The sequence below is a fragment of the Mastomys coucha genome, unplaced genomic scaffold (assembly GCF_008632895.1).
Source record: "Mastomys coucha isolate ucsf_1 unplaced genomic scaffold, UCSF_Mcou_1 pScaffold17, whole genome shotgun sequence".
In the NCBI taxonomy this organism is placed as follows: domain Eukaryota; kingdom Metazoa; phylum Chordata; class Mammalia; order Rodentia; family Muridae; genus Mastomys; species Mastomys coucha.
In genome coordinates, this window is record NW_022196899.1 from 10,322,049 (window position 1) to 10,336,450 (window position 14,402).

At 38.2% G+C, this 14,402-nt stretch overlaps 1 protein-coding gene and 1 long non-coding RNA gene across 6 annotated transcripts in view; one reads left to right on the top strand and one right to left on the bottom strand.

Annotated features, from left to right (window-relative positions):
- Positions 1 to 1,626, bottom strand: part of LOC116094965 (signal-regulatory protein beta-1-like) — a 34,054-nt gene extending 32,428 nt beyond the window's left edge. For all 5 annotated transcript variants that reach the window (XM_031376381.1, XM_031376383.1, XM_031376384.1 and 2 more), the window contains exon 1: positions 1,464 to 1,626. In XM_031376381.1, the coding sequence (XP_031232241.1) occupies positions 1,464 to 1,536 (73 nt within the window). In that variant the 5' untranslated portion in view covers positions 1,537 to 1,626. The remainder of the gene's footprint in view (positions 1 to 1,463) is intronic.
- LOC116094968 lies at positions 1,492 to 12,879 on the top strand. Its single transcript, XR_004120377.1, has 3 exons — positions 1,492 to 1,603; positions 12,253 to 12,335; positions 12,747 to 12,879. It is a non-coding gene; the product is annotated as an uncharacterized LOC116094968 (long non-coding RNA).
- Positions 12,880 to 14,402: the final 1,523 nt, after the last annotated feature.

Sequence of the window (14,402 nt, forward strand, 5' to 3'; positions counted from 1 at the left end):
CTCTACACACATGCGCCAATAGTTGTCTACGCACATGCGCAAACAGTTGTCCACTAGGAATTAACAGCAGAAGTAGGCGCCATCTTGCCATGGCGAATGCCTCTCAAGATTCACGGCTCCCAACAAGAATTTATGACACTTGGGTAGTGGAAGATCAGGCAATCTTTCATATCCTTGTCTGGGAGTCCACAGCAATCCCAGGACACTAGCACTTGGGTTGTAGCCTCCCTATTCAGCTTACCCAGAAGAATAATGTGAACAACTTGTGATCTGTCAAGTGAACCATGATGATGCAGGAGAAAAGTGCTTCAGCAAAGAGGACATTAGAGCATGTTAGATAAGAATAAGAATCAAGAACATTGTATTTCTTTTGCCAAAGGATATGTGGCCATCAATGTGTGCTGTGCATTTAGTGCTAGGACTGAACACAGGTGAACACTATTTACCTGACGCCACTTTGCCTCTAGGTCCTATCTTAATTTGTTACAATGTCTGTGGTCTGATCAAACAACATAATAGGTACATTATGTTTCTTCTGATGTTTCCGTCTATATTGAGGGTGGTCTCATGCCTTTGTGGCTGTTTTATGGGAAAGAGCTTCAGCCCCCTTGTTCTCATCAGGCTTCAGAGTGAAAGTCATGTTCCCATCGCGGAGCTTAAGTCTGTGTTTATTGAAGAAATATCATTCTTCTGTTACCACCACTGCCTCTGTTAGAATGTTTATATATTGGGCTGCCTCGCTGCATTCTGCAGTCACTGTGCTCCTCACCTTTGTAGATTGTTTATGGGTTTGTGGTTCTCTTTGACCTAATCATGTAATGAACTGTGGTAAAGTTATTAGAATCATCTCAAATGTACAGAGGAAATTTGTCACAATGCCAGGCTGGAAATAAAACTTATACTGTATAATAGACAATCTTCAGGAGAAAGCATATTTACTATAAAGGACCTTTCATCAATGTAGCAGAGATAACGGGTTATTAGGTGCATAAATCTCAAGGTAGAATACTGAAAACCAGAAGATGACAAGGTAACAGCAGGATGCCTTTTAGAGTACAACATATGTCTAGCAACAGTTCCTGAAGCACATCATATCAGTTAAATTGCTGGCAAGGACCTTCAAGAAAAGATTATAAGGAGTGAATGGTTTGAGAACATACATTGGAAGGCTCTGATGGGCCTAAGAGATACAGTAATTAAAGGGAGATTCTGTGAACCAACGTTTATTAGCTGACATATTAGAAATTATACTTTTGAAGCATTTTTTTAATGGGATGATCTAGCTACCTCCTCCAACTTATCGACACGCTGAGCAGTGCTCAGGATCCTGGTGAAGACCTGAGACAATGTTCTGGATTTCTCTTCTGTGACAGTTCAGGTGGTTACCTTTATCCCTGTAGTTTCAATGGCAGAAGATAGCCCCCAGAAGCAGAGAGACGATGCTGCTATTATGACACGCTTACCTGTAAGTCCCAGCAGGAGGGTCACCAGCAGGGTTCTGTGGAGAGAATGTGACTGGAAGACCAGATGAAGCATGGTCAGGGTTAAGGAGTCTTTTCTATTTTCTCCTCAGGTCCTAGGTTCTGGTATGAAGAGAAAAGAGGTACTGTGGCCTTTTCAGCAGAAAGGACATGCCAGTGTTACAGGAAAAGAGGAACAACGTTGGTTATTTTGAAATAGATTCACAGTGTTGCAGGAAGCTGCAACAAAAGAGTTGTCTTTAACAGTTATTGGTAGAGAAACTCAGATATTTATACTTTAAGTAATCCTTTCTCTTTCTCTTAAACATGTCTTGGATTCTCTTGGATTCAAGATATCGTGACTTGGTAACTAACCAGTTAGAATCCAAAAAGGAGTATTTTCCATACACCCAAGTTTAAGACCCTAGATGATGTCAACATATCATTTTCCAGTGCCACATAAAATTTCACTGTTAAGCCTATATTTGTGAAAGCGGATCATTGCTGTAGTAAACAAGCTTGACATCTTCATTTCAACGTCATCCAATACGTCATGCCAGCAGAGTGGAAGACAGACAATGAGAATTTTAAGATATCATTTTACACTTATTGGCTAGAGGGCTGTGCATATGTATGAGGTTGCAAAGAAACCTAGAGAAAACTGGAAAGACTACAGTAAAGTATTTCTAGTTGAAAATGATGCTTCTATACTAGAAGCATGTGAACCTCAACAGAATTGTAGAAGTGACAGGACTTTGACAATGTTTTTGGATCACAGTAAGAATTGGTTATGAGCCTTTGTCCAATGTCATAATATCTTTCTCTAAACTAGTAGGGAATTAAAAATATATTTACATGATTAAAATTGGCCCTTTTGTGCTCTTGGTACTTATCCTGGGAGAAAAATACGTTCATATGGTAGGAGGATTAAATGTGTGAGGATAAGGAACACAAACCCCTGACAATCATAGGTTATAGTAAATCAACAAAAGAATAATCAACTTACTTTATGTGAAAGGAAAGTTAGGGTATATCATTGTAAGCAGTTAGAATAGTGTTTGTTGCTTATTCTGTATTAATATATTAATAATCAAATAAATGTTTCATACAGTTGAACTATTGTTAAAACTTAAAATATAAAAATCTATGGTAGTAAAGATGGGGCTAAATTCTATCCAGCAGATGAAATGATATAGAAATTTGGAAAGTCATTAAGATGTGAATTAGATGTCAATGATGTCCCCTGGGATACTCCAGAAGGTAGAAATTTCCCCAGTTAAACAGCCAAATTAATGTTTGTTTTCCATGATTATACAAAATTATTTTTTTATTTTTTATTTTTTCATTGGATATTTTCCTTATTTACATTTTAAATGTTATCCATTTTCCAGGAGCTTTTGGGCTAATATCTACTAACCAGTGAATACATACCATGTGTTTTCTTTTGCAATTGGGTTACCTCACTCAGAATGATAATTTCTAGTTCTATCTATTAGCCTAAGAATTTCATGAATTCATCATGTTTAATAGCTGAGTAGTACTCCATTGTGTAGATGTACCACATTTCTGTATCCATTCCCCTGCTGAAGGACATCTGGGTTCTTTCCAGCTCCTGGCTATTATAAGCAAGGCTGCTATGAACATAGCAGAGCATGTGTGCTTATTACATGTTGGAGCATCTTCTGGGTATATGCCCAGGAGTGGTACAGCTGGGTCCTCAGGTAGCACTATGCCCAATTTTCTGAGGAAATGTTAAACTGATTTCCAGAATGGTTGTACTAGCTTGCAATCCCACCAATGATGGAGGAGTGTTCCTCTTTCTCCACATCCTTGCCAGCATCTGCTGTCACCTGGGTTTTTGATCTTAGCCATTCTGATTGGTGTGAGGTGGATTCTCAGGGTTGCTTTGATTTCTATTTCCCTGATGACTAAGCATGTTGAACATTTCTTTAGGTGCTTCTCAACCATTTGATATTCCTCAGTTGAGAATTCTTTGTTTAGCTCTCTACCCCATTTTTTAATAGGGTTTATTTGGTTCTCTGAAGTCTAACGTTCTGAGTTCTTTGTATATATTGATTATATACAATTACCTTCTATTGGATATAGGATGGGTAAAGATCTTTTCCCAATCTGTTGGTTGTCTTTTTGTCTTATTGATGGTATTCTTTGACTTACAGAAGTTTTGCAATTTTATTATATCCTATTTGTCAATTCTTGATCTTACAGCACAGCCATTGGTGTTCTGTTCAGGAATTTTTCCTGTGTGCCCATATGTTAGAGGCTCTTCCCCACTTTCTCCTCTATAAGTTTCAGTATATCTATTTTTTTTTTGTGTAGGTCCTTGATCCACTTGGACTTGAGCTTTGTACAAGGAGATAAGAATGGGTCGAATTGCATTTTTCTATATGCTGATCACACCGGTTGAACCAGCACCATTTGTTAAAAATGCTGTCTTTTCCCCACTGGATGGTCTCTGAAGAAAGAAATAGAAAATTTCAGAAGATGGAAAGATCACCCATGCTCATGGATTGGCAGGATTAGTATATTAAAAAAGGCTGTCTTGCCAAAAGCAACCTATAGATTCAATGCAATCCCCATCAAAATTCCAACTCAATTCTTTATAGAGTTAGAAGGAGTAATCTACAAATTCATCTTGAATAACAAAAAACATAGGATAGCTAAAACTATTCTCAAAAATAAAAGCACTTCTGGTGGAATCACCATCCCTAACTTCAAGCTGTACCTCAAGCAACTGTGATAAAAATTGCATGGCATTGGTCCAGTGAGAGTAGATAAATGGAATAGAATTGAAGACCCAGAAATGAACTCACACGTGAATGGCCACTTGATCTTTGACAAAGGAGCTAAAACCATCCCCTGGGAAAAAGACACTCTGGAAATCAGTTTGTCATTTCCTCAGAAAATTGGACATACTACTATCTGAGGACCCAGCTATACCAATCCTGGGCATATACCCAGAAGATGCTCCAACATATAATAAGGACACATGCTCCACTATGTTCATAGCAGCCTTATTTATAATTAGCAGAGGCTGGAAACAACCCAGATGTCCTTCAACAGAGGAATGGATACAGAAAATATGGTATATTTACATAATGGAGTACTACTCAACTATTAAAAACAATGAATTCCTGAAATTCTTAGGCAAATGGATGGACCTAGAAAATATTATCCTGAGTGAAGTAAACCAATCACAAGAGAACACACATGGTATGCACTCTCTGATAAATGGACATTAGTCCAGAAGCTCTGAATACCCAAGATACAATCCACAGACCACATGAAACTCAAGAAGAAGCAAAGCTATAGTGTGGATACTTTGATCCTTCTTAGAAGGCGGAGAAAAATACCCATGGAAGGGGTTACAGAGACAAAGTGTGGAGCAGAGACTGAAGGAATGACCATCCAGAGACTGCCCCAACTGGGAATCCATACCATATACAGTTATACAGTAACCAAACCCAGATACTATTGTGGATGCCAACAAGTGCTTGCTGACAGAAGCCTGTTTTAGATGTCTCCTGAGAGGCCCTACTAGTGCCTGAGAAATACAGAGGTAGAGGCTCTCAGTAAACCAGTGGACTGAGCACAGGGTCCCCAATGTAGGAGCTAGGGAAAGTACCCAAGGAGCTGAAGGGGTTTACAGCCCCATAGGAGGAACAACAATATGAACTAACCAGTATCCCCAGAGTTCCAAGGGACTAAACCACCAACCAAAGAGTACACATGTTTGGACTCATGGCTCCAGCTGCATATAAAGCAGAGTGTGGCCTTGTCTGTCCTCAGTCTGAGGAGAGGCCCTTGGTCCTGTGAAAGCTCTATGCCCCAGTGTAGGGGAATGCCAAGGCCAGGATCAGGAGTGGGTGGGTTGGTGAGGAAGGGTAGGAGGGAAGGGTATGGGGTTTTCAAAGGGAAAATGAGGAAAAGGAGAAAAGGGGATAACATTTTAAATGTAAATAAAGAAAATATCTAATAAAAAGAAAAGATCCTGGGTATACAATTAGCATAGAGTCATGCTCAGGCAATATTACTTTGATCTGTTGAAGTATCGCTAACTTGCAAATATATGATTAAGTAATACATCCTTTTTTATTTTATTATTATCTTTAATCTTTTTTTATAGTCTAGTTGTTATCCTTTCCATTCTGCCTACCCAGACTTCCTCATCTGATTCCTCCTACCTAGTCCCCAAGAGGATGTCCTACAACCCCATACCCCCTACACCCATCAGGCATCCACATCCCCTGGGGCATCAAGTCTCTCAAGGGTTAGGTGCATTTTCTCTCACTAATGCCAGATCAGGAATTTCTCTACTGTTTATGTGTCAGGGGCCTCAGACCAGTTAGTGTATGTTGCCTGTTGTTGACTCAGTGTCTGAGAGATTTCAGGCAGTCTAGGTTTGTTGAAACTGCTGGTTTCCATATAGGGTCATCCAGCTTTTCCCTAATTTAACAACAGAGGTCTCTCACTTCATTCCATTGGTTGGGTGTAGGTATCTGCTTCTGTCTGACTCAGCTGCTTGTTGGCCCACTTGGAGGGCACACATGCTAGGGCCTTGTCTGTAAGCATACCATAGCATAAATGACAGTGTCAAGGCTTTGGAGCCTCCTCTTGAGATAAGTCCCAATTTGGGCCAGTGACCGGACCTCCCTTCCCTCAGTTTCTTCTCCATTTTTGTCTCTACAGTTCTCTTAGACAAGAACAATTCTGGGTCAGAGTTTACGACTGTGGGATGGCAGCCTAATCCCTCCACTTGATGACCTGATTTTCTGCTGGAGGTGGGCTCTACAAGGTCCCTCACCTCACTGTTGGTCATTTTGTCTAAGGTCCCTTTTGTTAGAGTCCTGAGATTCTCTCTCCTCCCAGGTCCTTGGTAAATTCTAGAGGGTCCCTCCACCTCCCACCTACCAAGGTTGTACATTTCCATTCATTCTGCTGGAACCTCAGGGCTTCACTCCTTGTTCTCCCCTTCCAATACTTGATCATATTCCCCTTTCCCCTCCCCCTTTCCTTTCCCACTCAGTTCCTCTCCTTCCTCTGCCCTCTGCTCTCTTCTCATTTCCATGTGGGATTGAAGGATCCTCACGTGGCCCCTTTGATTTTTTAACATTCTTGTGTTCTGTGGATGTATCTTAATATATATGAATGATTAGGTTATATATGTTTTGTCAAATACTTTTTCAGCATCTAATGATCATATGACTGTTTTCTTTGAATTTTTTTATATAGTGGATTTATGTTAATCGATTTTTGTATATTAAGCTAAAATTGCATCCCGGAGGTGACATCTACTTGATCGTGGTGAATGATGTTTTTGATGTGTTGTTGGATTCAGTTTAAGAGAGTTTAAGGGAGTACTAGCAAAATTGGTCTGAAGTTCTCTTTTTTCTGTTGGGTGTATGTGTGGTTTATGCATCAGAGTAAATGTGACCTCATAGAATGAATTAGGTAGAAAGCAGGACTGGACAGGAGTACACAGGGCACAGGCACAGTGGGGCAACTGGGACAAGCGTTTTGGTCACCATCTGCACCTGGGAGCTAAGGCTGTTCCACAGTCTTCTGCATACAGGTCCCACCAGGAGAAAGCTGGTCTCTCGGGAGTGCTGACACAGGCTTACAGACCCACAGGAGGGACAAGCTGCAGCCAGAGACAGCAAGACCAACCAACACCAGAGACAACTAGATGGCAAAAGGCAAGCACAAGAACATTACCAATTGAAACCAAGGCTATTTGGCATCATCAGAACCCAGTTCTCCTACAAAAGCAAGTCCTGGATACCCCAACAAACTGGAAAATCAAGATTAGGATTTAAAATCACATCTCATGATGCTGATAGAGGACTTTAAGAATGACATAAATTACACTATTAAAGAATCACTGGAAAACACAGGTAAACAGTTAGAAGCCATTAAGGAGGAAACAAAAAAATCCCTTCAAGAATTACAGGAAAACACAAACAAACAGGTGAAGGAATTGAGCAAAACCGTCCAGGATATAAAAACGGAAGTAGAAACAATAAAGAAATCACAAAGGGAGATAACTCTGCAAATAGAAAACCTAGGAAAAAGATCAGGCGTCATAGATGCAAGCATCACCAACAGAAAATAAGAGATAGAAGAGAGAATCTCAGGTACAGAAGATACAATAGAAAACAATGACAGATACCAGGTACCAAAGTTAAATCAGGATCAGACAAATGATCTAAACAGTTCCATAACCCCTAAAGATATGGAAGCAGTCATTAATAGTCTCCCAACCAAAACAAAACAAAACAAAACAAACAAACAAACAAAAAACCCAGAACCAGATAAGTTTAGTGCAGAGCTTTATCAGATTTTCAAAAACAACCTAATACTAATACTCTTCAAATTATTCTACAAAATAGAAATAGAAGAATAGAAGAAACAGAATAGAAGAAATAGAAGAAAAATAGAAACTACCCAATTCATTGTATAAAGCCACAATTACTTTGATACATAAACCACACAAAGACCCAAGAAAGAAAGAGAACTTCAGACCAATTTCCGTATGAATATCAAAGCAAAAATACTGAATAAAATTCTTGCAAATGGAATCCAAGAATACATCAAAATGGTCATCCATCATGATGAAGTAAGCTTCATCCCAGGGATGCAGGGATTGTTCTATATATGGAAATCTATCAATGTAGTTCACTATATAAACAAACTCAAACAAAAAAACCCCACATGATCATCTCATTAGATGCTGAGAAAGCGTTTGAGAATTTAACACCTCTTCATGATAAAAGTCTTGAAAAGATCATGAATTCAAGGCCCATACCTAAATATATTAAAAGCAGTATACAGCAAACCAGTAACCATCATCAAATTAAATAGAGAGAAACTTGAAGCAATCCCACTAAAATCAGGGACTAGACAAGGCTGCCCATTCTCTCCCTTCCTATTCAATATTGTACTTGAAATCCTAACCAGAGCAATTAGCCAACAAAAGGAGATCAAAGGGATAGAAATTGGAAAGGAAGGTGTCAAAATATCAGTTATTGCATATGATATGGCAGTATAATTAAGTGACCCCAAAAACTCCAGCTGAGAACTCATAAACCTTAGAAACAACTTTAGTAAAGTGCCTGGATATAAAATTAACTCAAGTAAATCAGTAGACTTCCATTACTCAAAGGATAAACAGGCTGAGAAAGAAATTAATGAAACAATACCCTTCACAATGTCACAAATGCATAAAATACCTTGATGTGACTCTAACTAAGCAAGTGAAAGATCTGTATGACAAGAACTTCAAGTCTCTGAAGAAAGATATTGAAGAAAAACTCAGAAGATAGAAAGATCTTCCAAGCTCATGGATTGACTGGATTAATATGTTAAAAATGCCCGTCTTTCAGAAAGCAATCTATAGATTCAGTATAATCTCCATCAAAATTCCAACTCAATTCTTTATAGAATTAGATAGAGCAATATGCAAATTCACTGGGAATAGCAAAAAACGCAGGATAGTTAAATCTATTCTCAACAGTAAAAGAACTTCTGGTAGAATCACCATACCTGACCTCAAGCTCTATTAACAGAACAATAGTGATTAAAAACTGCATGGTGTTGGTACAGTGACAGGCAGGTAGATCAATGGAACAGAACTGAAAATCCAGAAATGAACCCATACACCTATGGTCACTTGATCTTTGACAAAGGAGCTAAAACCATCCAGTGGAAAAAGGACATCATTTTCAATGAATAGTGGTAGCTCAACTGGAGGTTAGCATGTAGAAGAATGCAAATCAATCCATTCCTATCTTCTTGTACAAATCTCAAGTCCAAGTGAATCAAGGACCTCTACATAAAACCAGATACACTGAAACTAATATAAAAGAAAGTGGGGAAGAGCCTTAGCATGTGGGCACAAGAAAAAATTTCCTGAACAGAACACCAATAACTTATTCTCTAATATGAAGAATTGACAAATGGGACCTCATAAAATTGCAAAGCTTCTGTAAGGCAAGGAAACTGTCAATAGGACAAAATGAGACCAACAGATAAAACATCTTGACCAATCCTACATCCTATAGAGGACTAATTTCCAGTATATGCAATGAACTCAAGAAGTTAGACTTCAGAGAAACAAATAACCCTCTTAAAAACGGGGTACATACTTAGACAAAGAATTTTCAACTGAGGAATAGTGAATGATTGAAAAGCACCTAAAGAAATGTTCAACATCCTTAGTCATCAAGGAAATGCAAATCAAAATGACCCTGAGATTCCATCTCACACCAAACAGAATGCCAAAGTTCCAAAACTCAGATGACAGCAGATTCTGGTAAGGATGTGGAGAAAGAGGAACACTCATCCATTGCTGGTGGGATTGCAAGCTTGTACAATCACTCTGGAAATCAGTTTGACAGTTGTGCAGAAAATTGGATATAGTACAACCTGAGGACCCTGCTATACCACTCCTTGGCATATACCTAGAAAATAATGAAACATGTAATAAGGACACAGGCTTCACTGTGTTCATAGAAGCCTTATTTATAATATCCAGAAGGTGGAAAGACCCCAGATGTCCCTCAACAGAGGAATGGATACACAAAATGTAGTATATCTACACAATGGAGTACTACTCAGCTATTAAAAACAATGAATTCCTGAAATTCTTAGTCAAATTGAGGGATCTGAAAAATATCATCCTGAGTGAGGTAACCCAATCACAAAATAAAACACATGGTATGCACTCACTGATAAGTGGATATTAGACCAGAAGCTTGGAATACCCAAGATACAATTCACAAACCACAAGAATCTCAAGAAGATGGAAGACCCAAGTGAGGATACTTTGATCCTTCTGAGAAGGAGGAACAAAATACGCATGGAAGGAGTTGCATAGACAAAGTATGGAACAGAGACTGAAGGAAGGACAATCCAGAGACTGGCCCACCTGGGAATCCTTCCCATATATAATCACCAAACCCAGACATTATTGTGGATGTCAGCAAGTGCTGGCTGGCAGAAGCCTGATATATCTGTCTCCTGAGAGGCTCTGACAGTTTCTGACTAATACAGAAGTAGAAGCTCACAGCTATCTATTGGACTGAGCACAGGGTACCCAATGAAGTAGCTAGAGAAAAGACCCAAGAAGCTGAAGCGTTTACAGCCTGTTAGGAGGAACAGCAATATGAACTAACAAGTACCCTCTGAACTCCCAGGGACTAAACCACCATCGAAATAGCATACATGGCTCCAGCTGCATATGTAGCAAAGAATGATCTAGTTGTTCACCAATAGGAGGAGAGGACCTTTGGTCTTGTGAAGGCTCGGTGCCCCATTGTATCAGAATGCCAGGGCCAGGAAGTGGGATAGTGTGGGATGGTGAGCAGGGGGAGGGGGGAGGGAATAGGACTTTTTTTTTGATGGGAAACCAGGAAAGGGTATATCATTTCAAACGTACATAAAGAAAATATCTAATTAAAAAAGAAAATATATTCAAAAAATACCAAGATATTTCAAAGAAAAATGAAAGTATTTATTTTTGCCTTTTGATCCACTCCCTGGAAAAACAAGGAAGGGATATTTTTGTGAATTTGAGTTTAAGCCAATCTATACTTAGGAATTAGTGCAAAATAGCAATTTGCAGTACAGCAAAACTCCTAACAAGATAAAATAAAATCCAGAATAGTGAGAAATTTTTAAAAATGGACAGAGATGTGACTAAATTAAAATTTATTTGCCTATCATGCTAGAATTTCTGAGTTCAATGTCCAGCACTTTATAAACTGGATAATATGTTCATGACTATTACCATTGTACTTGAAAGTAGAAATATAAAGAAAAGGAATTCAAAATTATCCTTCACTTACATTTAGACCACAATGTCAACCTGGAGTACAGGCTGTCTTAACTAACCTCAAATAGAAAAAACAACAAAAATATCTATAGATTTGGGGAATCTCTAGCAGGAAGAAGCAGAGAGAATAGTTAAAATTGATCTTTAAATCATGTGGCTGGGGAGATGGCAAAGTGATTAGATGCATTGTCTTCTCTTTTAAAGGACCTGGGTTAAGTTCCCAGCACCTATATAGTAGCTCACTCTATCTACAATTCCATTTCCAAGATGTCTGACACCTCACAAGAAGTCACATACAGTAAAATTAAGTAAAATTTTAAAGAAAAATCCAGGTAATGTTCTCATGCATCTTTAATTCCACAATTTGGGAGGCAGTGGCAGGCAGGTCTCTGTGAATCCAAGGTCAATCTAGTCTACATAGAAAATTCCAGGACAGTCAGAGATAAAACAGAAAAACACTGTCTTAAAAAGACAGATAGACAGAAAGAGAGAGAGAGAGAGAGAGAGAGAGAGAGAGAGAGAGAGAGAGAGAGAGAGAAGATAGATAGATAGATAGATAGATAGATAGATAGATAGATAGATAGATAGATAGACAGACAGACAGACAGACAAATTATAGCATTAGTTTGATTTTTAAGAAAACTAGAATTTCAATAGGAAATGGACATTCTGGACAACAATCCAAAGAATTAGAAACACATCATCAGGTTGTAGAGCTGCACAAACTCTAAATTTAAACTTTAAATTTTTCCATAAAAACAGAACTTTGGTCATTGGCAAAAAAAAATTGTCTCTTGATTTTAAAGCCAGGTACTTGCTGTGTACTTTTATTTACTTTATCTTAGTCTTGAAAGTTACCATCATCAACTTTTTTTATTGCACCTTGTTTTTAAAAGGGTATGTATTATTTTAAACTTTGTACTTCGGGCATCTGTTTTTCAGACACTCAAGGAATGTAAAAACTGCAGATACCAGGTTATCTTCTCAAACCAAAGCGACTTCATCTTAAAGTGTATCATTGGCAGGTAAAACAGCAGTAAACTGAAAAGGGAGAGAAGATAAAAAATGTAACACACCTTTTAAGAATTGGCAGAGGAAGTCAAAACTAAGCACAGGGCAATGGCCGTTTCTATGCCTATGAATGGTAAAAAAGTGGGAAAAAATGAAAATTTAAGAAACTACTTAGATATGAATATTCACCTGTGATAGCTACATGGCACAGCCATAAGTAATGGGAACAGAAAAGTCACCAAGTCAGCACAGCTGCTTGATATCCAGGAAAGCTAAGCTGAGTGACACAATTGCTGTTCTGCATTCTTCTAATTTTGGTCTTAAACTTTATGTGTTTCATGACTGGAGTGCCTTTACTATTTGTTTAACTTGGGGATAATGGATTAATGAAACATTTCTTATGAATCATTTGTGTCTTCTCACAGGAGCACTGCTTCTATGCTTCCCCTAAAGAAAGTCCTCATCATGTAACTCCTCCTGCTTTTATGGAGATAATCTTCTCTGACCCTATGTTAAGATCTTTCCTATGCCCTGGAAATTGTGACTCAAATAAAGATGCCAGAGATCACCTTATTATCCTCTGACTTTCTTATACTTTTGTAATATCTACCCCTGTAGAGACTCATGGACAAGATAGTCAGAACAAAGTAAACTTAAGAAGGCAAGCAATGTTTGGTAGGTTAGAAAATTTGACAAGAGATCATGTTAACATCTTCTTTTTACGATATTATCAGGAAATTATGGTATGTAAGATTGAGGGCTGCATTTGGTATTCCCCTCTAGAAAAAGATAAAGCTGCATACATAGATTAGCTGGAGTTTACTCTGCCCTACCCAGGACCTTGTTCTGCTCGACAAAAAATGATGTGGATGGATGATGAAAGACCTCTGCTTTTTAGAAAAATTAGCTTGTGCAGGGCCCACTTATGATGTCTTTTGACCAAGAAACAAAAGAATCTCAAGATTATACATACAAAGATACAACTATTGCGTTATGGCAGAAATTATATAATAAGTGCAGCAGCTTTGGCATAGATATTTTTCTTGGTTGTAATGACAATTAACATTCTTATCACTAGAAGTTGATACTGCATGGTTTTGTGACATGGGCCTTTGTCTAGGCTTGCATGGAGATTTTTCTTTCTGTATTATGCCTTTGAAACTACAAGAGCAACAAGCCTGAGAACAGACTCTTAACTCTTGGGCAAAATATGCTTCTAAATTCTTAAAGGTTGGATTATGAGGTTGATGAGGCAAACTGATTGCAAATGGTAACACTGTTCATAGTTTATCAATGACAACTAAACTTATGACCAGGAAGAAGTTTAAAAAGTATGTCCAGGGACAAAAATGATTTAATCTACACTTCAGAGCAGCAAAACCTATCCTGCATACTGAGTTCAACATAAATAAACAAGGACTCCAACTGCTAGTCAGGCTGTAAGATCAATCCCTACCCCCATCCCATCAAAAACACTGTCCCTAAATCACTTCTCCATCTGAGACCTTATATCCTCTGTTGGAGGGTTGTCACCTGGCTGCTACATATTTACATGATCAAAAATATGATGCTAATGATGAAATCAGAGTAACTAATATATGCCTTTAGACAAACATTTTCAGCACTCAGAAAGAGCCTCCCCGCCAACCCACCAGGAAAATGGAGAAGTTAGAAATTCAGAATAGCACATGCACTCATTCATAACTTGCGTATTTTCTGTTCTATTTCTATGTTTTTATATGATAAATCTCCTGGCAGTAGAAGATAATGACATGTAAAAATAGGTACATGACTAAACAAAGTAACCCCATATTAAATGATTAATAATGCTTTGACCCTCTCCTAAAGAACTGCCTTTCTGTCTAAAGAATTCTTAGACGAAAGGTAGAGATTTTCTACAGAGTCAAGCCAATTAACCAAATTTTAAAAGTAAAATGAAGACCAGATTTGCTTCTCAAGTTGCTGAAAAATAACAATCTAATCCTGCATCTTGTGATTATATTCCTCAAATATAACTAAGTGTCTTGCTTAACATAGAAAAATTTACCCAGTCCACTTTTATCTTACAATATCTATGTAGA